This window comes from Oenanthe melanoleuca, chromosome 2 (genome assembly GCF_029582105.1).
Source record: "Oenanthe melanoleuca isolate GR-GAL-2019-014 chromosome 2, OMel1.0, whole genome shotgun sequence".
In the NCBI taxonomy this organism is placed as follows: domain Eukaryota; kingdom Metazoa; phylum Chordata; class Aves; order Passeriformes; family Muscicapidae; genus Oenanthe; species Oenanthe melanoleuca.
In genome coordinates this window covers 13,241,691-13,268,597 of record NC_079335.1, presented here as the reverse complement: position 1 = coordinate 13,268,597, position 26,907 = coordinate 13,241,691, and the positions used below count along the sequence as shown (strand labels likewise).

The window sequence follows — 26,907 nt, the reverse complement described above, 5'->3', positions numbered from 1 at the left end:
GCAAACTTTGGTAATCCTTTCTGTGAACATGCTTTGAGGTTCAGGTGTATAACTAGAGATGAAACCTGCTGGATTTCCTACAGTCTTGTCTGAAATTGTTGAATAGTTTATGAGATCTAAGATTGGTATCAGCTTTGGAGCTCTACAGGACTGACCAAATAGATTCAATGAGAGAAACATGTCTCCTGTTCAACAAAACTCTCCCTGCAAATCTTATATAAATCCAGCACAGACCTTTTGTAGCTTAAAAAAAAAATCAAGTTGTGCAGGCATCCTATTTTTATGACGTTTGCAATTCTCAGTAGGGTTTGGTCAGGCACACAATATTGTTGTTTCTGGTGCAGTCATGTATAGGAGCTATAAGTCATTTCATGATGCTGACATCAACTGAGATTCTTGAACCAGATTTCACAGTGAATGAAGTGCAGATTTATGGTTTTAATTTCAGGAAATCTTTCAGATAATTTTGAGACTGCATTCTTGGAATCACTTTCAGTTTAACTCATCAGTGGTTGAGTTGCTTTTATCCTCTGATGCAGTTATTTTGATAAAAACAAGGTTAAAGATTTCTTTTGAAAAGGAGCCTGAATTTCACTGTTTATCTAAATACATTCCTTCAATGCAGGACAGCGCCAGTTTTAGCAAATAATATGTTTCAAGATTAATAGCCTCATGTTTTTGCATCAAGGAGAAAATGGAAGAGTAAGAGGAGGTTTCCAGTTCTGCCTAATGAAAGACCAGGTTTTTGATTGATGTAAATTGGTACAGTTTTGTTGACAGCCATAGAGTTACAGTGATTTAATTCAGTGAGTGATGTAAGTCCATGGATTGCTGTGTCTGGACTTCTTAAACTGGCAATTTGTTGTGTCTGTTTGTTCACAAGTCCAAATCCTTTGCAGTGCTATTCTGGGCTTATGCAGAAGGGTGTGAAATGTCAAACTGAGTGTTTTTCCACTTGATATTTTTCCAGATTTCTTTGTGTCTCTGTAAAAATCTAACCATTAGCACTGCCTTTTCAAGGACCTTTCTATCTGTGATTTCAGTGAGGCAGTCAACTAATTATAGACTCATCAAAGAACAATTAACGTAATCCTAAGGATGTTTTTATTTGGTGCCTGCTGAGCCTGGGTAACCAGTTTTGGGTAACCATGCAGCAGATGGTACAAAAAGACACAAGCTTTGGGTTTGCTTTTTTTTTCTGGGGTGGAAAAAGCCTCTAGTGAACAAGATGCATTTAAAGATAGTCCCTTGGAGCATAGTAGGTCTGTATTTGATGTGGTGAGTGTGGGACAAAATGCTGTGGAACAGCATTGTAAATTAAATATTGTAAATTAAAATATTAAAAAATAATAAAGCCTGCAAGAGTTCTGGAGTCAATACATTGTCTTCAGCTAATTTTGACTTTCTCAGTTCTTAGTCAGCTCAGAGATGCTGGCAATGACACACCATCCAAATGAGCAGTTCACTGTGCTGCCACTGGCACACAACTGGGGCTGGGCAGCCTTTGCCTGGCTTGGTGGTCAGATCCAGTAGGTTCAGGCTTCAAGTTAGTGCTCATTAAATTCAAGAGAAGAGTCTTTTAGGTGAGATATCAGAGGTTGAACCCTGTCAAACCTCTTCACTGTAATTTCAAATGAAACTTCCCTCTGTGTTCCTATGGCTCAGATTTTTCTGATGCTTCCCAAAGGAGGTAAAGTTATATTCCATAATCTCTGGACATGCTGTCAGTTTAAGAAGCAGATGGCTTATATATGGATTTACTTGAATGCCAATTCCTTTATCAGAAGGGCAAAGATTAAGCACTTCTAGAATATGCCTGTTGTAGTTCGGATGTGCCCTTATTTCAAAACAGTTGGTGAAGGGAGGGGAACCTGTTAGTCTTACATGGGAAAAAAAACTTTTTCATTCTTGAAATGTTACTCTGAAAGTCTTACCACTAGTCCTATTATTAGCCTATTATATATAAAGTAGTTGTAGAAAAAAATAGGTTAATAAGGATGCTGTGGTACTCAGTCTCCCCTCCCAAAAAGTGGAATTCTGTATTACACAGAAACAATTCTCATTTCTTCTTTAAAACTGTCTTCTCTTTCAGACTTTCAAACTGACTTTTGCAATAACAGAATACTGAGGCGGTTTTTTTAAGACTGTGCCATATGCATAGGTATCTTGAACAGAGAAGAGTTTTATTAGTATCCTTCAGCTACTCACATGCCAGTTGCTAGGAGATTTAGAGACATCTCTTGTTGTTCCTTTGACTGGTGCCACACAGAGCCAGCTGAGGCACAGAGAGCTGTGAGCCTCAAATGTAAAATGTGTTCAGGTTCATGTGCAACTCACTGACTGCAGCTGCATCACCAAATGTTGGATGCACAATATTTAACTGCCCCCAAATCACAGAACTACCTTTTATTCCTCCTCTTGAATTTTTCTGCAGCTGTTTTAGAGCTTATGGAGAGAATTTTCAAAGTAATCTAAATGACTTTGGGGCATAGTCCTGGTAACTGTAAATACTAATTAGGAAGCTTTGAACACATTAGTCACATTCTGGTGGTTTTCGGATAATTTTTTTTCAAAGCCGATTATACAGTAACTTTTAGAGAATGATAAACACTAAATAGGGGAAATGCAAAACCTAAGAAGCTAATTTTCTTTTAGGGGAAAAAAACAAGAAAGCATTAACTTCACATAGGGATCTAAAGCCTAAATTTCTTGACTAAGCAGTTTTAATTCACTTCCTAAGTAATTTGATAGCTTGAGGAAAGATTTAGTGAGTCAGTGAAAGCTTCATATACGTTTGCTTGATGTAAATGAAATTTGCCAGAATAGATCTGGAGCTGCTTTTCTGAAGAACCATTTTCCCTACCAATTTTCCCCCCCACCACACCAGGCTGATGAGCTCTGAGAACACCCTTCTGCAAGCCAGGGAAGAGGAGGGAGTGAAGTACGAGCGGAGCTTCGTGGCGGCGGAGTTCGTGGAGTGGCTGCTGCAGGAGGGAGAGGCCGCGACGCGCGGCGAGGCCGAGCAGCTGGGCCGCCGGCTGCTGGAGCACGGCATCATCCAGCACGGTGAGGAGCCACCCTGCCCTTCTGCAGAGCTTTCCCCAGCCCACATCGCCTGGGGCTTGTCCTCTGATCGCAGAATGCTTAGGGTCTAAGCGATTTCAGATAGGGGCTAAGTAACTTTATTTAGTGAAAGGGTGGCTTTTTCAAAAGCGCGTTGTATTAGTTCTGAAAATGCTTCCTCAAATGCAGAAAATCCTCCATTCTGTGCACTGGGACAGGTGAAATGAATCAGCCACCTTCAAAGTCTTCTGTGTTTTAATAAGCACAGCATTTGCTCTTTAGACTCAGTAGACAAGCAGTCTCTACAGGCCTGACCTATACTCTGAAAAGCAGATTAGAGTGTCTACACTACTTTTTTTAGTCTATATTTCTATTTCAATTATCCATAAGAAAAAAAATATTTTGTTGTCAAGGCCGATATCAGTCTTCTGCTTCTACCAGTGTCTGCTTCCATCACCAGTTCTCTGAATGGAGAACTAGCTCCAGACCAATGTCTATGATCCAGTTTGTCTAACGCTGTACTAGCAGAAAAATGTTCATAATTGTAGAGAGTGTTCCCACTTTGGCAAAGAATTTTATGCCAAAAGCAGCACCTGTATCTAAATATAACTGCATCCTAGTGAGGTGCTTGCTCCTAGGCAACGTATCTGAAGGGTTCAGAAACTTTTAAAACCAGCCCTGAGTGCTAAATAGAGTATAAATAAAAAATACCTGTCATTTCAAAACCAGTATGTGACAGTCAAAGCCAGTCAAGATTCTCCATGGATCATTGGAAGTATTTTACATTCATGGGAGATAAGAAGGCATACCTGGGCTATCTGAGCTTCACTTTGTTTCTTTTAGCAAATCCCCTGTGCAGAGATTTCAGATTTTGTTAGTTCCCTGGTCCATGCACCTTTATTAGCAGCACCTTCACAGTGAAAGGGTGGCTTTTTCAAAAGCACCTTATATTAGTTCTGAAAATGCTTCCTCAAATATAGAATATGGCTGGAATTTGAAACTTAAAACAACTATGAATTTGAAACTAATAACTTGAGGATGTGGCTGAAAATCAGTACTCCTACATCTGTAGTAATTAACTTGCAGAACTTGCTACTGCAATGTGTGAAATTGAGGTAAATAGATTTGTAAGGATCAAATAGGGATTAGAGCCATAAATAAGTTAAATTCTGAATGCAGGATAAAAATTGCAGGGTCTGTGTATCTCCCTACTTGTAGGCAGAACAGAGCATAGTCTGATGGCAGAAAAGCAGCTTTTCCCCTTGGGCATGTAGTAGAGTTGTTCTAGTATGTTTGGGCAAGAAAGAGGATGTCACTTTTGGTTGAAGTGTTATTGTATTTGTCCTGGTGGTATAACTACTTTGAGGAAGGAATCAAATACTTCTTCCTGGTCCAGTGTGATGTGTCTGGCAGATACACCTTCACCAAGAGGCACTTTCTGTTAAGGGTGGAGGAGACAGAGTTTTCTCTCTCTACTGCCCTGAGGGTGAAAAAATTAACACCTCTGGCAGGAAACCCCATTTTACATGTTGTCATTATCTGTTCCCAGTGCATGTTGCCCTTCTGTAACCAGGCATTTCCCACCATGGAAGTGGCAGTGCCTCTGGGAGCAATGAAGGGGTGCCATGAGATGGCAAGAGAATGGCAGAAGTTGTTACCTACATTACCTAGTGCACAATAGGAAAATAATCAGATCCTGGTGGTTCAAATGTTGCATCAAACCTAATTCTGACAGAGAACAAACTGATGATATCAGCAGGCTGTTAGTACACAAGGTGCTAGATTGACTAGGTTGCTTGTTATTTCATGAGAAAACCTAGTTTTAATGAATAAAGAAAAATGGGCATGTAAGTGGCCTGCACAGTTCTGTCATGGTTTTAATCATGTTCATGGTAACTTGCAATTACCAGGAACTACTTCTGAATGTTTACAGTGATCAGCTTCCAGTTCTATAATTACTTCTGTGCTTCCAATGATTTATAGGGTGCCAACTGCTCAGAGCTTGATGGACAGGAAAGGTATGCCACCCCTGCTCTGTACAGCAGCAATGATTTCATTCCTATTTTTACCTGAACACTTTCTGTGTATTACATATGTGGTAAACTTTCCTTACTGTCCTGGGGTCCCAAACCAGGGCACTTAAAAAAAATATATATATATACAAGTGAGATTTATGCTGACACAGATGTTCTTGCAGAGAAAATAAAGGAAGAACTTAACATTTGGTGCAAAGCAGGGTTTTCTTAGCTACTGGAATCTTTGCAGAGCTAAGAAAGTCAGGATGTGGCTTTTCTTGCAGATCAACCATTGTTTCATTATCTAAGGCAAGTGCTCAGCAGGGCAGTTTGCAGGGAAATAATTTTGCCTTTGTCAAATCAGGTTTCAGGAGTCATTCCTGAGTGACATTGGCCCTGCTCCTCTATGGATAGCCCTGGCCATTCTGCAGATTTATACCCTGTTCATCGTTTTCTTGTAGTCAAGAGCATGTGCAAGTCCCCTCTTAGAAAGAGATTTGCACCTCATGAAGACAGAGTTCTGGGGATTGGTTGATTGCTGAGGAAGTGGTCTTCTCACTTGTCCATACCAGTCTTTGCTGCAAGGTACTGCATCTTCCTCACCCAGTTTTAAATATAAACATAACTGAATGGGGATTTCACAAGGGATTGATGAGGATGCTGGAAGTAAAGTAAAAGTGAATGTGTCCTTGAGATTTATCTTTTATGAGTGAACATGCTTTGTGCACATTTTCTGCTTTGTGAAAAAAGATTTCACTCATTTCACTGCAACAATTTGTATAGTGTTAGGAATATTGATGAAAGTACTGGCAGAATTAGCACAGAGCTGGCTTGGGGTTCATCTTAGCAGCTGGATATGATTTCTGCACATTGAAGGTTCTTGTAATGCTGACTTCCTCTAAGAAGGGAGCTGGAAATGAGAACTTCCAGTACAGAATTAGGGATATAAACTGTAAAACAGCAGGAGAGGTATTCTTTCCCCACCACCCTCCCACCCATCTTACAGAGTTCTAGATCCAATTAAGTAACAAAAGAAAGCTATTTTTTCTGTGTCTTAGTATGATAAATTAATTTCACCATACTGTGCTTCCTTTGTTTTGTCTCTCATCAGCAGTACCAAAATGTTACTTGACACTAATTGGCATCCTTGTTGGCAGAACCAGCAGAAAGGCTCTTGACTGAACAGGAGTGGAGAATAAAACATTTCCTGTCCTAATGGCAATCTTTTTCTAGCAGTATTGTTTGATATCCAGAATATGGAATAAAATAAAACTTGCTGTATTGTTCTCATGAACTATTTATTACCCCACCTAATGCATTGGAGAATAATAGAAATAGTTGCATCAAGTTGCCAAATGCCAAATAGTAATTTTCCAGCCACAACCAATTATGCAATGTCTTTTTACTAATACTGACTTTCATTTCAATTACTCAGAGAAGCTCTATTCTGCAGCTGAGGCACTGTATTCAAAATGGCTTCCTGACACAGTTTTCTTCACTTTAATTGGTCAGACACAAACCAGGTTTCACACAGGAAACAAACACTGATGCTATTGTTGAAAAGGAAAACAGTGGTTTAAGAGGAATTGTATAAATGCTGCAAAAGCATCACATTCTCAGTTTTAAAATAATTTCCTGATCTCTTTAGACATATATAACTGTGCACATTTCCCCTGCCAAGAATGAAAATGATGAAATGTACTTAAGTGCTGAATTGCTTCCTGCCAAAATCTCACTGGCCCACACAAATCACTGGAATTAGCTGCATTGGTTAGAGCGTGGTGCTAATAATGCAAAGTTGTGGGTTTGATTCCCATACAGGCCATTCATTTAGGAGTTGGACTCAGTGGTTCTTGTGGGTCCCTTCTAACTCAGGATATTCTGTGATTCTGTGAAATCACAACCCACAAGCCACCATTTTCACAAATAGGACCCAGATTTCCTTTCCTGTGTGTTGGTACCCCCATGTAATATGGAGTAAAGCCCCCATAGGTAGCAGGGAATTATGCATTGTGCATTTCTTGAAGGTGGGTGTTGGGATTGTAGTTCCTGGTAGTTACTTGGCATTTGTGAGCACTGATGGCCTCCATCCAGAGTACAGGAATAAAGATTGTGGGAAGAATTACAAGTTTGGTGATGCACATACAATAAAGGCAGGGACAGAAGGTGCACAGGACACATTTCTCAGCTGTAGAAAAGCCCATTTCTAGTATGTGAGGTATGCAGAGCCTGGTAATATTAATAGATTGAACTTTCTTCCAGCAGAGTGGATCTTTCTTAGTTCTTCTTCATATGGGCATGGTGGGACAGTTTAGCTACTGTGGTCAAAATCCATATTTGGCAGGAGAATTTGTTCACTGCCAGATAGATCAGGCTAAAGCAAGGATGGACAGTGTGAGCATCCACACATAGTCACAACCCTCTCTCAGTTGGGAAAATGGAGATACTGAGATGTCCAAGGACAAAAGAGGGTATTCACAGAGCTCTTTATGGAGTCATTTTTGGCTCATACTTGCTTATAGCCCTTGCTGAAGAACTTACCCTGTGCCTGCAGCCACAACAGCAGAGCGCTGCTGACATGACAGGCAGAGTCTTCCTGTCCTCCAAGAACTCATGGTGTATGAAAGCTTGAGGGATGGAGAAACATCTGCCTGTCTTGCAGAAATTTTTGAAGTCTGGAATCTCCAGTGATAAATAGTTTAATCTGTGATAAATAGTTAAATACTGTTAAGAGAAAGCAGTGCTGTCTTATGATAGCACCTACAACTTGCACCATGAATATTTGCATTTCTTCCATGGCAGCAACCAAACCATAGCTCATTTATGGACACTTTCCAATGTATTGTGGAATGTAAACATGCAGGGATTGCCTTGTACAATCCATACATGATGCCATGTGTGCTGCCAGTTGAGCCTGTGAGAAACAGGAGCCTGAGCAGCAGAACTCATCTTCCCATGCCAGGTCACATTCTTTCTCTTGTTGTGGTTTCCCAAGCTGCTGCTGACCTTCAAGTCCATGTGCTTGGTGTAGTTTCTTCCCTGGCATGCCCCCAGCACCTTCCCTGTGCAGTGACCACAGCACAGTTCAGCATTTTGCATGGCTGCCCACAGTGGATTGGGATGCAGGTTCTCAGACTCAGACCAGCAGCAGAATAGGTGTGGGGGGGCTTTGCTGTCCCAAATGATTGAGGGGTGTAAGTGTCTCTGTTAGAGATGACAGCCTGTCTTCTTTGGAACACATGGTCTACCCAGACTTCAGTCAAGCCTTTGATGCTGTTTCCCGTGGCATTCTGCAGAAACTGTATTCACATGGTGTGGATGGGTGCAGCCTTCACAGGGCAAAAAATTGGCTGGATGGCCAGGCCTGGAGTATTCCCCAGGCTCAGTATTGTGGCCAGGGCTCATTATTATATCCTCTTAATTATCATTAAAAAGGATATCTTTATCAAGGGATCAAGAGTAGCAAAGGTGACTTTGTGGGTGACACCAAGTTGCTTGGGAGATTGATCTTGTAGGTAGGAGAGCTCTACAGAGGGATCTGGGCAGTCTGGAGTGATGGTCCAAGGTGGATGGTATGAGGTTCAACAAGACCAAGTGCTGGGTCCTGCACTCAGGTCAAAACACCCCCATGCAAGGAACCCAATCTAATGTTCCAGGCTTGGAGGTGAGTGGCTGGAAAGGTGCCCACTGGAAAAGGAGCTGGAGGTGCTGGTTGACAGCAGATGAACATGAGCCAGTGTGTGCCCAGGTGGCCAAGAAGGCCAGTGGCATCCTGGCCTGGATCAGAAACACTGTGGCCAGCAGGACAGGGCAGTGACTGTCCCCTGTGCTCAGCACTGGTGAGGCTGCACCTTGAGGGCTGTGTCCAGGTCTGGGTCTGTCACTACAAGAAGGACATTGAGGTGCTGGAGCACATCCAGAGAAGGCAACAGAGCTGGGGAAGGGTCTGGAGCACAGATGAGGAGCAGCTGGCAGGGGTGGGAGTGTTCAGCCCCTGGAAAAAATGAGGCTCAGGTGAACCTTATTACTCTCTGCAGCTCCCTGAAAGGAGGCTGCAGGCAGGTGGGGTTGGGCTCTTCTGACAGGTAACAAGTGACAGGGGAAGAGAAAAGGCCTCAGGTTTCACCAGGGCAAGTTTAGGTTGGGTGTTAGGAAAAATTTCTTCACTGAAAGGGTTCTCTAGAATTGGAACAGGGTGCCCAGGGAGTCACCACCCCTAGAAGGATTTAGAAGTTGTGTAGATGTGACAATAAGGACATGGGTTAGTGGTGAACTTGGCAGTGTCAGGTTAATGGTTGGGTTTCATGACCTTAGAGGTCTTTTCCGACCTAAATGGTTATATGATTTTGTCAGTGCTCTGATTTTTTTTATGATAATAAATATGTAGTAAAGTGTCTTAGAGATGATATCTGTATCTTCAGCCTCCATCCTCCTTTAAAATACCTTTCAACTTTAGAAAGTTTTATTGAGATAATTGCACTTGCTCAGACATGGTGTATTCAAGGTAGAGATGTTCTGCTGGCTTAGCACATTAGCAGGTGCTTATCTCCTTCCAAGAGTTAATCTTTTATCTGTGAACTCCACTGTGCAAATTACTTTCTGAGATGAAAACAAACACTTTGTGGTGACTTAGTGAGAACAGTAAATGTTGACACATTCTATGTCCCTGTCTGCAGGGAAGTCTTATATCCATATTTAAATTTCCCTATTCTTTGCAAGAATACAGCAGAATTTCCTTTGTGAAGATAAACAGTTTTAATTATTAATAATTTAATAATTAGTTTTAAGCACCAAAGACACATGTTGCAATTGAAAGTTTGTTATAATTGTGGAAGTGGATTAAATATCTAAAAAAGTATTACTTTTCTTGCTTCTGTGAAAAGCTTTCCTCCTCTTCCAAAATTGCTGTGAATAATGAAGTATGTGCTGCTATATTTACTTTAGGTGTCCAACTGCTTATGATTAGCTGATTATGATTCACTTATGAAGTGAAAACTTGCCATGTATGTGAAATGTACTCTTCCTTCATTTAAGATTTCTCTCTGGAACCCATTTCTTGGAAGTAGTAACTGCAGATAGCAGTTCAAAAGAATCATTGAAGCATACCATAAATCCTTGACTTAATTGATCATAGGCTTTCTTCTCCAAAATCAGCACATATTTTTAAAACAATTTTCCACATCAGCCCTTGGATATATCGAAGTTTTCAATATGCTGAAAATTATAAAGTATCACATTTTTACAGATGATGCCTTGATTTCTCTCAGTAAAAGACAAGCCTTCAGTTAGTGTATGAAGTCCTGCAACACAACTTTATTATAAATCCTGTTGCCCCCGTGCTGGTGCCAGGCAGAAGCACTCAGTTGTTTGTGTGGCAGCTCTTCCCTGGCAGTGTCCCCATGCATAGGGACAGGAACCTCACCCACAGTAATTCAGCTGCTTATGCTATATCTGGAGAGCACTTTGCATATTTTTTCATGATTTTTCCCTTTCAAGAAGTCAAAGACTAAGAACTTTGTATGTAATTATATAAACCTCCAGCTCCTTAGTCTGTCAGCTTCTCATTGTGCTCTTCTTGCAGTTGTCTTTATCTACAGCAGGAATTGATTTGGTTTTTGAAAGAGCCACATGCTCTATGCTTTATGTAAATAACATATGAAAAATCCTTTTCATATTAACTATTGAATTTTATTTTTCGGACAGAGAATGCGTTTCAGTTTTTAGCGGCTGCAACAACAAAAAAAAAAGAGATACCCAGATGGGCCTTTTCATATTCTGCTTCCCTTGCTACAGACTGTACTTTCCATACTTTATTTGGAAGCAAAGAAATGCAGTTGGCTATGTTCTGTAAACTTACTAAATTAAAGATGATAAATCCTCATACACAAACCAAAAAGACTGCTGAAATGTGTGTGATTCAACACTGGCTTTTCATGTGAGAGTAAGTAATGTGTATTTGAAAATATACTGCAAATAGATGGCAAACTGGCTAGAAAGACAAAATGTATATAGAAACACATATCTGCATACCTATTTTAAGGTAGCAGAAATAACATGTTAATCACTGATCAGAACATACCACTTTAATAAGACAAGATACTCTGAATTTCAGTTCCCAAGGAACTTTTGACAGTTTTCTACTGTAATCCTGATGCTTTAAAGACAGTATAAAAATTGTCTAGATGTTTTTTGAACTACATGGATATACTAAAATTCATTGAAACAACTCAGAAAGCCCTCTCTAGTTATGGCTCAGAGAGCTGTAGTAATAGCATAGCTTTTTTTTTTTTTTTTCCTGGACCTACTTACAGTTCCAGGACCTATTTATTTCTGGACATGCTTACTGACTTCGCCCTTAGTAGGATGAGCTGGAACAGCTCTCTGGATTTTGTATTGCAGAGCCAGAATCTGCCTTGCAGTTTTGTACAAGGGGATCAGTGGGAACAAGAGCAGTTCAAGCTGAGATCCATTGTCTGTTTAAAGTGAATTCCTTGTAATCCAAATAAGAAAAAAATACAATTTAGTACAGCTGCACTGCCGAGAGTTTAATGTGATGGTTGAATACATGCACAGGTGGGCTTATCTATGGACTGTGCAGCATATAAACATTCATAAAAGGTGGAAATGCAAGTGTTGTGTTTGTGCAGTGCAGGGAATCCAAGACCCAAGATCCAGAGCCCTGCTCTCACTGAACATCTGTAGTCTCTCTCCCTGGATTTGTGGGAGATCCAAGCAGGTGGAATTCATCAATGTGTAAAAGGAAACTAATCTGAATAGGTGCCATGATTAAAATGCATTTGCAGTGCCAGATTAGCAGAAAAACAGGAAGGCTTTGAGAGGAGTGGGGAAAGCATTGTCCAGTACTGAATAAAGTGCCAGCCACACGTGTGTGGGTGAGGGCAGAGGGAAGAGGGGCAGCACAGGAGTGCTGGGTGGGGTGCAGAAGTGGGCAGTGTGGGGTGAGACTGGCTGAACTCTGCACAGCTGCTCTCTGCAGCCTCAGCAGCTGTTGGGGTTTGCCGAGCCCACGGACTCACCCCTGCTCTCTGAGAGCCAAAGTGGACACACACTCCACTGTTTCTCTGGCAAGGGACCAAAACTGGGCTGGCCAAAGGCCTGAGGCACAGAGGAGCCTGGCTCAGCAGGCTGTGTGCTATCCATAGAGAGAGGCATTTTTTTAAGGAACTCGTATTTTATGTGTTGATTTGTTTCCTTCCCCTTTAAACACTGGTTCTGCTTTGGAGAGGAGAGTGAGAAAGCAAAATGACATGGAGGGGGAGCCAGACCCTTCCCTGGGCACACTCTGGGTGCAGGTGGAAGCAGCTCCAGCTGTGCTCTCCTTCAGATAACCCCCAGCCCCTGCCAGCCCCTGCAGCCTGTCAGTGTGTGTCTCATCATCCTGCATTTGTTTGGCATGACATTGTTTTTTGGGGTAATATCCTGCCGCTGCAGAAGTCAAAACTGTCATGTGTGACTTGCTACATGAAGGCACAGACTATTGCAGCCAGTAATAGTGAAGGTCTAGAATGATCTCCTGCAACTCCAAACCATGTTTCACATCATTTTAATAGAGGAAACGACCTCATTAAAAAGATGAAGTGTACTTTTGAATAGACTGGGGCTGCTGCCTTGTGCAAAGACTTGGAAATGTGTTGTGCACTGCTGGAATGAGTTCAGTGCTGTTTTTGTCTTTAAGTGGAGAAAGATATGACATATCCACACTGAAAAATCCATACACTGCTCATGTTTTATAGCCTGTTCCTCTTAACCCTAGCACAATCACACTCTCACACAAACAAGCACACACTTCAGTGTGTCCTCTGCTCTCTTGAGAAAAGCTGCTCATCTGGCTCCTCGTGGAACTTTGATCTCCTTCCCACTGCTCCCTCAACATGGAACAGCCTTTCCCTGGCTCCAGCCAGGAGCTAGCTTGGTGACAGAGTTGTTTCTGGGGACGTGCAGAGCAGCTGGAGTGCCTGACTGGATGTGTCCTACTGGGGACTGCAGCTTTCAGCTGGTAGAAAGCATTAATCACTGTGGTGGAGATGTACTCAGATTATCAGCGCTAAAAATCATGGGGAATTGAAGTGGTGGGAGGGATTTGGGGGAAAAGCCAGTTATGAAAATGGCCTGATTTTTCAGGCATGAGTCATACCATTTATTAAAATAGGCTTTTGTACTTCCTAAAGCTTCCTTGGTCCTATGAAATCAGTGTAAAGCTAGTATTTCTATCTCTGCTGTGCATCAGCCTCCTTGGAAAAGTGGAAAAGAAAAGGCTGTTTGAGCTCCATGCAGATCCTGGATTTTATGTCAGAATCAAAAGCTGAAAGAAGATTTGCATGGATGTTACTATTTATATTTTATGTATCTGAACAGAAACTGTGAAGCAGCCAGGAGCAAGAAGCACCAAAGCTGCAACATTAAGTGCTCCCAAACAGAGAAAATCCAAAGTAAATATTGTGATTTTTCTCATCTTAACAGTAATATAAATGGTGAATGACCATCTAAAACCCTTGCCAATGAAATTTGCAAACTCTAGGGATAGATGAGACAGTAAACAAATAACTGAACTCTATTAATTAAATAGTCATTACCCCAAAAGAGATGAGTTTTTTTGTATAGCTAATAGTATAACTACAAGGCAATGCACCTAGGAAATGAGAATTCAGGCTCCACTCATTGCTGTGGAGCAGTGCTGTGCAGGGAAAGGGGGATGTGCAGGGCAAGATTTTTTCCCATTTTGTGCTATTTGTGCAGTACAGTGCAGTAGTAACAGTGGGCCTGAGATGTACAAAAAGAGCAACATTCAGCAAGAAAAGGGGAGTGAGGTTGTAATTGTGGGTGTGCAGTTCTGATAAGTGGATTCTTAGGAAAGATAAAGGAATTCTGAAGAGGACTTCAGGAGGGCTAAAAAAGATCAGAATTTATTGGGTAGTATTTATTCAGTTGATAAAAATAGGTTTGAAAGTTGGCTTCTCTCTTTGCAGATTTCATTGCAAAGATTTTTTACCAGATTGTATGTAACTTTCTAATGAAGATGTGACAAAATCCAGGGATTAGCAGCTAAATTTAAGCAAATTCAGCTTTGAGTTGGATCTTTATTTTCTGGTGGGGCAAGTGACTGAAGGCTTGAATAGCTTCTAAGGGAAAGAGTAAAGTGGTCAATAAATGCTTTAAAGTATGAGTAAGCTAAATTTTTTGTAACATTAAAAGATAATTGTTAAATTCTGTTTCTGGGAGAAATTTTGTGGCCTGTGTATGTGAGAGATTAGACTGGTGGGTTATGACCTTATCTCCAAAGTTCGACATCAGTGAGTTAATGCGAGTGTTGGTGCCTTTTCTTTCCAGAACAATAAATACTCTTGTTTTGTGTACTTTTATGATTTTGGAGGTTTCTAGTTGCCATATATTTACTTTACTTCCTTTGGTGCATTTCTTCCTGTTGCATAAGGTGCACATTGTAACATGAACATGTTAGCACCTGAACAGCTGTGAATTAAATTGGAGCAGGAAACATGAAGTCACCCCCCCTTGCTCTTTGCATCACCCTCATAATGTACAAATGCAGGTCCTGGCACTCATCAGCCATGGCTTGACTGTTAAAGACAAACTGAAATGGGTGCCAGGTTGCTTTTCTGTGCTGCACTATGAAGGGCAGTGAGGTAATTCAGGAGTGGTGATGTTAATCCCTTTCTAGAGCAGCAGCTTCCATGAGAGGTTCCTGGAGCAAGAGCCTTGTCAGCTGCCACAGTTTATCTGCTGCTGCTTCTGAGTCAACACCCAGAGGTAACAACCTCAAAATTACCTTTAAAGAAACTGCTCCTGGGCAAGTCTGTGCAACCCTCTCAGCATTCTGCCATCGATTTGCAAAAGCTTTTCACTCCCACTTTTCTCTGCTGCTTGCAGCAAAGTGTGGGCTGCTAAAGCATTTGAGTGAGCACCTGTCACTGCACCTGTACCTCTCACCATCAGCTACCCGTGCAACAAACCCTGGTACACCAGTGTAACAAACCCTGGTACACCAGTGTAACAAACCCAACCTTCTGTGAGTGCTGTGGTTTACCAAGGGCATGTGTAGCTTTCCCTGGCTCCTGCTGAAATCAGCCACTCTACCCGAGGAGTGCTTCCAGAGACAGCCAGCACCCACATCTACCTCTCCCCCTCAACCTCTTCATTCTGATCCATGGTCTGGAAATTCTTTTTTCCACATCTTTCCAGATACACTCATCCATAGGCAGAATCACAGTCTGGACATTTAATCACAAATCATGAATAACTCAGATGATTAAAAAGAGAAGAGCCCCATGATGCACAGTCATAACTTTGGTGAGAGACTTTATTTGATAATGTATGCACAAGGAGGCAGTCTGAGCTATATTGCTCCTATTTATATTTTTAGCTTCTTTTTAAATATGTAAGAAATTACATGATGTTACAAACATGTAATATGTGAACTATCTTTAGAAATGAGGGGGTTAAAACATGAAAGCCAAGGAGCATGCTAAATTCTATACTGACGCTACATGTCCTGAGCATTTTTCTGCAAATCCTTTGTTGTGTAAATAATATACAAATATTCTCCAACACACAGTCATTTGGCTTAGCTTTTCCACTTGCACTCATTTATTGTATAAAAATTTACCCTTCTATGGACTGAAATAGTTACAGCAGAGATTAATGACTTCAGTGGAAAACCTAAGCCTTGCTGTTTTAAATATAGAAATATTACAATATTTAATTCAAAACAAGTCATTATTTTAAAATATGTTCAGTACCATGACATAAAAATGTTTAAATTATATTGTTTCATGGTCAGTAGTTCTTGAAGTTCAGAGTGCTTGGCAGTGTCTGCAGCATGAGTGTGTGTTTATCTCTGATTATCATAATTTCTGAGTGCTGTCAGAGTACTTCAGTTAATGACACAAACAACAGAATAATTTTCCTTAAAAATGGTGGCTTCATAATATTTAACTTGACTCAGAAACCCTTCTGATATTTCTTACATTGGGAATGCAGTTCTGTTTCCTAGGAAGGATTTGTGGAGCCCTCTTTCATTTAAGATTATGAACCGCAATAGTGCTGAATAAGTAGAGCTTGCCTTTTTAAGATTGAGTTTGAGATGGCCTCAAAGTTTTTGTTTTTGTCTTTAAATTAGGTTATGCTAATAATGTGGTAAGACATTGATAGATATTGCTACTTTTACTTATGTCAGTGATCTTAAAATGAAACTGGTAGCTGCAAACACCTACGTACCAACTCTGCCTCTGATAGCAAATCCTTTGGGGATGTAGGCAGATTGCCAAATCTCTCCTCCTCTGCTTCCGTTCTTCAAAAATAATGATTGTTAGTAAGTGTTTCATAGTGTTGCATATGATATGTATGCAAAACGGGGAGCACAGCAGCAGTGTATGCCTGCAGTAATTAATGTGTCAGAACACAGTAACTAGTTACTCGTGATGCTAAATTGGACTTAACAAAGCCATTTTGCATCCCTGAGGACGCAACAGATTCAGCATCAAAAGGAAGCAGACAACAGCCAAGTGGCACTGGCTCTTCCAGGCAATCTAAGGGATGCCTTACAGGCTACACCATGTGGCTCTGGGGCAGATGGCCTGAGTGGCAGCTTGGGCACCAGCATGTGCAGTTCAGAAAGCTCCTGTGTGCTGATTATTCCTTGTGTCCCAAAGGTATAAGTCCACTTGTACAGGCAGTGATCTCTCTGACAGAGACCCAGGCAGGCAAGAGACATGCTTCTTTGCAAGATGGTCAGACCTCATAAGGCAGTTTCTGCATCCACATAGAGGACAGTGCCCTGAGGATCATATCTAGGACTGGCATCTTCCTTGTTGTCTGGGTGACTTGACATCCCTGGAGAAAGTGACTTTCTGGACTTTTTTCCTCTTTGAGGTTATTTCTTCAGCTCACAAACATCAGATGACTTACTGGCAGTTTATGTGTAAATACAGCCTATTTTGCAAGGTTTTCATGTATGGTGTAGTTCTGTAGTTCCATGAAATGTAATCTGAGACACAGGGAGGTGTTCAGAAGGGATGAGGGCAAGAAGGACTGTGTTGGGGCTGAGAATGAAAGGAAGCAGGCCAGCAGGGCTCCAGGCTATGGGTCTTGTGTAGTGCCTTGGACTCTGCTGAGTTTTGGACCCTGTGTGTTGGACAGAGCAAAAAGCAAGGCAAAAGTTCTGTATCTGCAGCAGGAGGCTGAATGACTCGAGACGTGTAATCATAGACTTGACTGATCTCAGTGCATACCTGTGTGGTTGTATACACTTTACACATCAATATCTATAGCCCACCAGTTCTTACAATTCAGTATTGCAAGAAATGCAATTTATAAACTAGGAAAATCCAGAACCTGGATTCTTCATTGAAAAAGTCAACTTTGGGAACAGTTCACAGTTCCCAGAAGCTGGGTGAAAATTGAGAAAAATGCTGCCAAGCACCTACTGCAGCTATTTTAGATGCTGCAGTACTGATGCAGAGAGTACTCTAGAGAGTTTTCCTGCAATCAGGACCTGCAGGAGTCAAAGCACTTTCAGGACCTGGCACAGACCTCCATCCAACTACTGCGTTTATCATCACACGTCAGTGGCAGTAAAGACGTAAATGTTATAGTGATGTTGTACTCAGGGAGTAGGCTTGGTGCTCCTGCTCTGACACCAGCAGCCTGGGGTTTGCTCTCAGTGTCAATACAGGTTGCAATTAAGATTTTTGTTCATTATGTAAGAATTGATTTTTGGCCAGGTGCCTGTTCCCAAACCTTGTGTATCCGTGCGAAGGGGGGAAGTGGCCTGCAGGAAATGTCTGGGACATGGTGTCTGTGGTGAGCAAGACAGAGGAAATACACAGGTCTTGATTCTTTGCTGCTCTGCAGCTCTGAAGGTAGTTGGGCAGAGCTCCCAAGGGCTGCCCTAGACTGATGAATTTACACCAAACTTGACCTGAGGAGTGAAGTCTGGTCTGTAGCAACCAGCAGCAGCAAGAGGTGTAGAGAGGAATCGTGCACGGAGCTGAACCATTATGTGGCCTGTCACAGGGAGGTAAAGCACTTCTATTTCCACTGGGCATTAATCAAAGTAATGTAAAAGGTTCTTCTCAGTGTTTGCCACCACAATTCCTCATTCCTTATTGCTGCTATAAAGAGTGTGCATTGAAGCCAGCTGTGTGAAGCTGACCACCTTCCTCCTCTTTCTGAGGCTGCACGAGGTGAGCTCTGAGCATTGCATCCTCACAGAAAGGTCTGTGGTGCAAAAGTTGCACCTGGGTAGTCTTGGATTTCTTTCTGTGCCTACCAGGCATAAACTTTATATCTGTTTCTTTTCCTAGTGTCCAACAAGCACCATTTTATGGACAGCAACTTGCTGTACCAGTGCAGGATGAATTTCCGGCGGCGGCGGCGATTGATGGAGCTCCTCACTGAGAAATCTCGCCTGATGCCAGAAAGCCACGACAGCCCGTTCTGCCTGCGCAAGCAGAACCATGACAACAGGAAACACACCAGCTTTCTCTCAGGTGACTCATTAATTATACTGCTCTTTGTAGAGTGACTCCACAAGGATTAAAAAATTGGGTTTGGACAAGGGGTTTCAGTGTTAGGAAAAAATGCAGGGCTGAGTGTTATATGTCCCTGTTCGTTGTCCATTCACTCATTTTACCAAACCTATAGATCCCTGGGGTGTATCTCTATCAACAGCATTTCAGATTTGGGGTCCATGTTCAAACTGAAATGGTAAAGTCCCCCAAACTCAAAGTAATTTGTCATACGTTCTGTGGGGAATTTTCAAGGAGATTAAAAGTGAGGGGAAGGGGCCCTGCAGCATTTGTGTACAGTAATACCTAGTAAGAACTGAAAAAAGGGAAAGAAAAACTGGAAAAACGTAGTTCCTCATATTGAAATGCCTCTTAGAAGGCACTGCAATGGGAGCAGTTCAGCCATCCTGTTAGTTACAGCATTCCTCTCATGCAGTGAGTCTTCTAACAATGTAGGACACACTAACCCATTCCCAGTTTTGTCAGTGAAAGCATGGCTTGTTGCTGGATTTTTTTTAAAAAGAAACAAGGAAATGGCTTAATAACTGGTACCAGCTCCCTTTCTCTCTGTGTTTTCTCTGTGCTTGCAGTGAGTCCCACCAAGGAGATAAAGATTGTGTCAGCAGTGAGGAGGAGCAGCATGAGCAGCTGTGGCAGCAGTGGCTACTTCAGCAGCAGCCCAACACTCAGCAGCAGTCCCCCTGTGCTCTGCAACCCCAAATCTGGTGAGCACCAGCATGGCTTAGGATGCACAGCAGCCAGGGTGCAGACATCTCTGTGGGGGGAAGGCCACGTGTAGAATTCCTATCATCATGCTTAAGCCTCAATTTCCAAGAATACATTAAAAATTCACAGTGTCACAGGTTTTGTAGGCCAGAGGGAACTATAATCATCATCTAGCCTGAAGTCCTGCTGAACACAAGCCAGACGTCTGCCTCCAGTAATCTCAGTGTCAAGTCCATAATTGTGGTTTGAGCTGCAGTTTATCTCTTAGGACTAGATTTGCCTCTTCACTGCCAAGCTCTGAACCAATTCAAATCTCCTCCTAGAAACATTCCTTTGGTGCAAGTCAGAGGAGGGTTTAACTATCCAGTGACTGCTTGAGCTGCTATGGAATAACACCTCTCAGAAAATAGAAGGCTCTAAAAAAAACTGAGCCAGCATTGTTTCAGCCTGTCAGAGACCATTTGAACATTTTAATTTGTTTTAAGTCTTACACTGGTCTGTTTCAGGAGGTAAAAGTAGTGTTGAAGCTTATTTTCCTTTTGAAAGGATTTCCTATCCCACGCCGGAAGGTTAAACACACCCATTCTTCCACAGTTCACTTAAAATTGTTTCTTACTGTACATCTGGAAAGGGAAAAACAGACCAAGATAGATATTGTTTCAGCCTCTCTGTTTCCCTCAGAAATAGCCCTGAATATCAAACAGGGCCCCTGCTACCCTTTGAGTTCCTTATTATTTCAAATTCACCAAGTCTGTGCCAGTGGTGTGGGTACTGTACAACAGGGTAAGGCTTCAGTGGATATGTGTAATCTTTGCTTTCAGAGGGGTGCTGGCATTTGAAGTGATTACAAGAGAGTGCCTCAAGCACTAGGTGAATGCTGTTCAAAACATTGACCATTTACTCTGGAGATGAGTGAACTAAAGTGCGTTTCATTCCTGCTGTGCAGAGTGGCCATCAGAAAGGGAAGGATATTTTCCCTCTCTCTCCTTTTAGCACATTTCCTTCCCTCTGCTTAAGCTCTGCTGGGAATTCAGTATGAAGCTCTGAACTGAAATAATTGGAAGGGCTCAGTAGGATCATATGCTCACAGCCCCCTCCAGCAGACCTGCTGCCCAGCAGAGGAAATGCTGTCAGTTCTCGTGGCCATTGCACCCTCAGATTATGTTGCTGTTGGGTGTTCAGCACCCCCTTTCAGTATGTTCACCCCTTCATGCAAGGGCTTGCCCCTGTATAAAGGGTGCTGCAGTATCATGTTTTGGCAGAATATCTCTCAGGTATACTTTCCAGAAATGCTCTGGTGGCTTTTGTATGGGGAGCTCTTTGTCCCCAGTGCATTAATTACATCCTGGAAAATTTTCTGGGACAGATAAAACAGCATTCATGTGCTATCCATAAATGTGTATGTTATCTGAAGTATGCCAACTATTCAGTTCATTTATGGCTCTGATTTTATATGAAGTGTCAGCCCATGAGTAGTGAGAACAAGTTTATTTTAATGCAGCTGATTACACAACACTGGAAGAAAAAGAATAGGCTGATGTTGCTCTTGCATAAATTTTTTAGAAGAAATTTTCCCTTAGGACTAGTTTTCAAACTGTGAATAGCTTTAACAGACTCATATTTGAAAGAAGACAGCAGTGGGCTTATAAACAGACTGATTTTTACGAATTATACAATTACTGGCAATGTAGGGTTATTTCTCCCAGAGCACAAGTACAGATCCACACATATAGGTTAACATAAGGCTGTCAGATGTAAATGTTACAAGGAATTCTTAATCCTCTGCTGACTATAAGGAGACTTTGTTCACAAATAGCTTTCTGCTATCCAGACCCAGAGCGTGTTGCTGAACTATGTGCTAATAAACACAAGGCAGAGGTATTTGTCAGATGAGCTCTCTTGCAGGCAAGCACTTAAAAAACACCCAGGTCATGACTTGACCAATCATGTAGAAAAACAATAATCAAACAAAAAAAAAAAAAAAATTCCTGGAGGTATAATGTAGGGAGGCACATAAGAGAGCCCTGCATGGATGATTTACCTGATCCTGACTTGTCAAATGAGCACAATCGTTCAGTTTTTTCACATTGAACCAGACATGCTCTGCCAAGTGCAGAGCACTGGCTAAATGACAGTTCATCAAAATGCGTGGGAAAGTAAAAAAAAAACAAAAAAATATATTGGTTTGTCTGCTAGAATTCTCTCTACTCCCATGAATGTTATTAAGAAACTCAAGAATGTCTTCAAATACCATCTGTGAGAAATTTTGTCTCCCACCTGTGACTGAAAAGACAGACACCATTAAAATTATTTATCACTAAAGAAAAACAGCCATAATATTAAGGGTGAAGCAGGTAAATGGGGTAAACAGCATATAACTTTATGTTGTCCTTTGTCTTTGAATTATTTATGGACAGATAAAAATTGGTTCACAGGATGGTATTGATTTGATCTGGCAGAACTTCAAACTTAATTTGTTTGGAGAAAAATGATGCCATTACATAGGAAGGCAATGGGGACCTGCAGAAGCTTACTGGTATTTCCTTTCATTTAAATTCCCAGACACCTGTAGGTTACCTCTTCTGTCCCTGGATAAGATAGGAATTATAGATCCGTGCCTACAGTTGCAGAAATCTCTTGAGATAATTCCTCACCCAAGCAGGATTTCCTTGGTACTCAATTCTGTGATTCAAACCCAACTCAGATGAAATAGCAAGTAGCACCTAACAAGCACACAGTGAGCTGTGAAGGAAAGCTGCTCTGTGCCAGGAAGATTGGTCACTTGTTTCAACACTGGACATAGGAAAAGCCACTTGTGATTTTTGTGATAGTGTTTAGGGGATTTTGATTGCAGACAACAGAGTCTGTTGGCTAAATGTAACAGTTTTCCAAAGATCTCATAATTTATACTCAGAGTTATTCTGCAGGCTTTTCCTTGCTTCTCTTACTGCTTTAAAACAAGTCTGCAAGAACTGAAATCACGTATGGGAAGTGGGGCCAAAAAGATGTAGCCCATCACTGTATCTAATTTATTAGGAGAAACTTCAGAGGAATGTTGTTATTGAATATTCAATTCTGTATCTCCACAGTATTAAAGAGACCTGTGACTGCTGATGAGCTATTGATGCCTGGAGCCCCATATGTTAGAAAAACTTTTACGGTATGTTTCCAGTATTTTTCTTTGTTTTCTGCATGTTATATGCATAGAGCAATCCAAACAGACATTTTCTGATAATTAGATAATTTAGAGATTAGATAATTAGAGCTTATTTGTGTTTGCTGAGGTTTATACTTTAAGATTCCAAACTCCATTGTCAGTATTTCCACAAATTTCAGGTGTGATCCAGCACTTGCTTATTCTGTCTTTATGCCAGTGTGATACTTAAAAGGGGTGAAAAATTACATTAAGCCAATAATATTAGTATTATGCAAACTCAACCAGACTTGGTGCTCTTGCTCTGCACTTACCCAAACTGAAGTTTTCTAACAGGGTCTTTCTGTATGATAGGACAGAAAATCCAACTCACATACATTATTAGAGCCTTTCTTTAAAGACATTCTTGAACCTAGTAATTGCTTTTACAGCCCCCTAGTTCAACAAAAAAACATTAAAATCGAGAGGAAACATTTGGATAGAGCCTTTCTCATGAGTGACATAGCAGTACTCTACTATGTGTTGGAAGTACAGAGATGTTGAAATTACATCTTGGACCATTTAGAGGTTGCCCCCATGAATTTCATGGAGCTGCTTGCAGGTGATCATGTCCTTTCCTCTTTCCAGATCGTCGGCGATGCCGTGGGCTGGGGCTTTGTGGTGAGGGGGAGCAAACCCTGCCACATCCAGGCTGTGGACCCCAGTGGGCCAGCAGCTGCAGCTGGGATGAAGGTGGGTTCTCAAAATGGGATGGATGATTTCCCAGGGAAATTTGTGCTTCTCAGTGAAGGTCTTGGGCTGCCTGTATTTGGGGAGGGAGAGGTGCTTTTGTTTCCAGTGTTGAGTGCCTTTGCCTCAGTGTCAGGCATTTGTGCACAGTGAGTTCTGTTGTCTTTAAACCCCCTCCTGTTTATTTTCTTCTTTCGTCCTTGAGATTCTTAAGTCTCTTTTTCACATGAGACTCTATTATCCTTTCAAAGTTGCTTTCTTGACCTTTTTCCCTTTTTGAGGTGAGTTTTTCTTCACATGGTTGGCTGGTTTTGGTGGTGGTGGTGTTCTTATTTTTGATGGATTTTTTTTTTTTTTTCTTTTCTTAGTTTTCATGTCTTTTTTAAACTCTGCACAATTGTAGCTTCTCTCTTTACTATCCTGTTTATGTGACTACTGGTATGCACCTTCTGGACTTTGCCTGTATAGGAACAGGCAAAGTCAGACATACCTAGTGAAAGTGAAGCTAGCATAGCCCATTGTTGAATGTAAAGCAGTTAAGTTTCAAGACAATTTGGAAAGAACAATAGTTGATACTTTCATAAAGAGCTGAAATAGCTTTATAAGTGATTTAATAATCAATAAATACACATTCCACTTTTAGCTTTTGCACTGCAATGCAGAGCCCATTGGCTTACCTGTGGGCTTGGATCCCATCCTGCATATATCTGTGAATTAATCTCTGCTTTGTACAAAGAGAAAAATAAAGACAAAGTATTATGTTAAGTACAGATAAAAGCAAGAAAATTGAGTTAGCTGCAACACCTGCTCCAGTGGCCAGAAAGATTAAACTACCCATTTATGCCATGCTTTATTGTATGGCAGCAACACAGATGAGGGTTTCAGGTGTATTCCACATGTACTCCAGTTTGCCATGAATTTTGTCCAGCCTTCTAATTCATCTCTCTTTCCCATCACACTCATCTCAGTTGTCTCTCACCTGTCTATTCACACCCACCAAGCTGGAGGCCACAGCTCCAGGGATGCACATCCTGCTTGCTACATGGTCCAGACCTGCCATGGGACCCTCCTTAGCAACCCCTCCTTAGGGGTTTCTGCTCTCTGGCTGCTGATTCTTTTTTTAAGGGAACTTTCAAGAACATACTGTCTTTAAAACTTTTTTTTTTTAGTACAGGTAGGCAAAACCCCTGGGACAGGGAATGGCAGCTGCAGAGCTTGTTGGTGCTTGCAGCACCCAGACACAGCCTGCTGGCAAAGAAACTTGAGTTCAGAGGGAGCTGGAATTTTTTTAATATGTTTTATACAACACCTAAATATAATATACAGTTACAATTTTTATATGAAGATTATAATTTTCAAATAATGATAATGCCTAAAATTTAATTTAAATTTTAAAATAATTTACTAATTCATGTGTATATTCTAGATCCTGAACATGAGAGTTTAGTATTTTAAAGCAAGTTTTATTCTCTGAATGTAGAAGCTAGCAGTACTTGTAAAAACAACCCTGTGGTGTCATATGTGTAATCCCATGGGGTTGCAGAGGTCTACCTGAATCATGAAAGATCAGAGAATGCAAAATAGTTCACTGTCCTGAGAGGAGCAAACAGTGCTGCAAAACTGGAATATATTGCCTTGATTTTACAGAAGGACAGCTCTGATTCTTTTCAAAGCTGTTTTCTTTATATGAAATTTTCAAAACAGAATTGCACATAAAAATACATGTATGAGATGAGCCCCTCTTTAGACACAAAAATTGTTGCTCCATTTTTGGAAATACTGAATACCTTTAGCCAAGTGAAGAGATGGTGTTTTTCTTTGAAAATAAGGGCTTTTGTTAGATGTTCCCATGGCAATAAATATGTAAATCATAGTGCAGTATTTGAAATTTAAAAAAAAAAATCTATGTCACTTAATCCATCTGTTTACAGAACTCCTCAATCTGGAAAATTTAAAGAAATCAAATGACAGGCTTTAGATGACAGCTCCTTGAAATTAAACATTCCCCTGTGTGGAAGCTGCAGGAAGGGCTCTTTGAAAACAGGCTGTTGGGCACGGTAACTTCTGGTGGGCTGGTGCAAGAGGCTTTTGTCTGCAGAAAGAGTGCTACACCAAAGAAGCACTAACAAGGAAAGTTGGCTATGATGAAAAGGGCAAGAATTTGAAGAAGAGCCAAGCCTTGGCGTTGCAGTTTGAACAAAAGTTCTTGGCAGTAGCAGCAGGGATTTTCCTCCTAAGAAGATGCATCCACTGTAATAGTTTTTGGAATGTCTTTATTTGCAAAGCTTGTGATTTTGCACTTGCCTGTTTTGGAGAACACTATTTTCCTGTCTTTGCATTATGCTGGACATATTGTTGAGAGAGGACTGCTGCCTACAATCTTGTTGTAGGGCCTTGGTTTGTGCATTTAAAATTCTACTGTATATCACAGAAAGCAGTAAACGTTGAAAGCTCAACCTACCTCTTGGACTTACTGGTGGCTTGCTTTCAGTTTGAGCTTGTCTGGGCTCTTGGCCTGCTCCAAAGTGCTGTGAGTTGGGAGTCTGAGTAGAAAACTCAGTGAGCCTGGGACACAGCCTGCAGTGGCTGTGCAGGGGGCACGTGGGCTCTGTCACACACCTGCAACTTAGCAGGGCAGCACTTGCCATCTCCTTATGTGTGACATCCTCTTCTGGGGGAATTTTCAGACAATTTATTTCTGACAAAATCCCTGCTAGCATGACCTGCTGAAGATGTGTGAGAGGCTATAAGCTTTAGGACTTGATACCTCTTGTGGGGCTGGTAAATAGGATTACCACTCACAGTCTGAAGTTTCAGGTGTGAAGCTGAAAAAAATATAATAAATATCTAGTCAATTAACTTTATAAAGTATTTTTGGAGCTGTTTGCTGAGGTGTGTTTGCCTGTGGCAGGGCTGTGAGGAGTGGTTGCTGTAAGTGCTTTAACAAGCGGGAGCTGGGGGCGATGCGAGGCTATGAAAGGAGTCAGTGTTGCCATGTGCTCGAAGTTATTTGCAGCTCTGTTTAGCTGTCTGCCATCGTCAGCAGTGCAGACAGGAACAGCAGGGTTTTGAAGTTCCCAAGTTGCTTTAATATTTGTCATTGACTGGCTGAAAAATCAGGTTCTCTGCAGATGACATCGCTACATATTGCCAGCTGTTGTGATTTATTCTGTAAGTTAATTTCTGGTTTTAAGGTGCAAGTATTTTTTGAAAAGTTACAACTTGTCTTCAATCTAGTGACTTAAATTATGCATCACATTGTTATTTAGTGTGACATAACTATGTGATGGACCAAGCAGACCTAGCTAAGTATGAGGCTTGTGAGAGACAAATTAAGCACTCATTTTGCTGATCATCTGTTCTTCCTACTGGCTAGAAAAATCAGTGCCCTACTCAAACTGTTAAAAGAAAGCTAGCTGATTCCTTGAACTGATTCTTAGCAAATTAGTATTTATAGCTGTTACACCTAAGGTCCTCAAATCATACAAATTGCCAGTGGCTGTTTAAGCTTTTCAAGCCTAGTTCTTCTTCATTTCAGCAGCAGGGAGTTTGAAGTACCACATGCTGTCACTGGTACCAGTGCCTTCTGTTTGGAGCTCAGCTTGGGAACTGTGAAGTGCAGCCAGGACCCTTTTAGCATGGTTCTGCTCTCCTGATCTCTAAAAGCTGGCACAGC

At 41.4% G+C, this 26,907-nt stretch overlaps 1 protein-coding gene across 1 annotated transcript in view; it reads left to right on the top strand.

Moving 5' to 3' along the window:
• DEPTOR (DEP domain containing MTOR interacting protein) overlaps positions 1-26,907 on the top strand; it is a 75,506-nt gene that overhangs the window by 30,778 nt on the left and 17,821 nt on the right. The window contains exons 4-8 of the mRNA XM_056485026.1: positions 2,888-3,066; positions 18,419-18,604; positions 19,213-19,347; positions 22,438-22,508; positions 23,130-23,234. Of these exons, the coding sequence (XP_056341001.1) occupies positions 2,888-3,066; positions 18,419-18,604; positions 19,213-19,347; positions 22,438-22,508; positions 23,130-23,234 (676 nt within the window). The remainder of the gene's footprint in view (positions 1-2,887; positions 3,067-18,418; positions 18,605-19,212; positions 19,348-22,437; positions 22,509-23,129; positions 23,235-26,907) is intronic.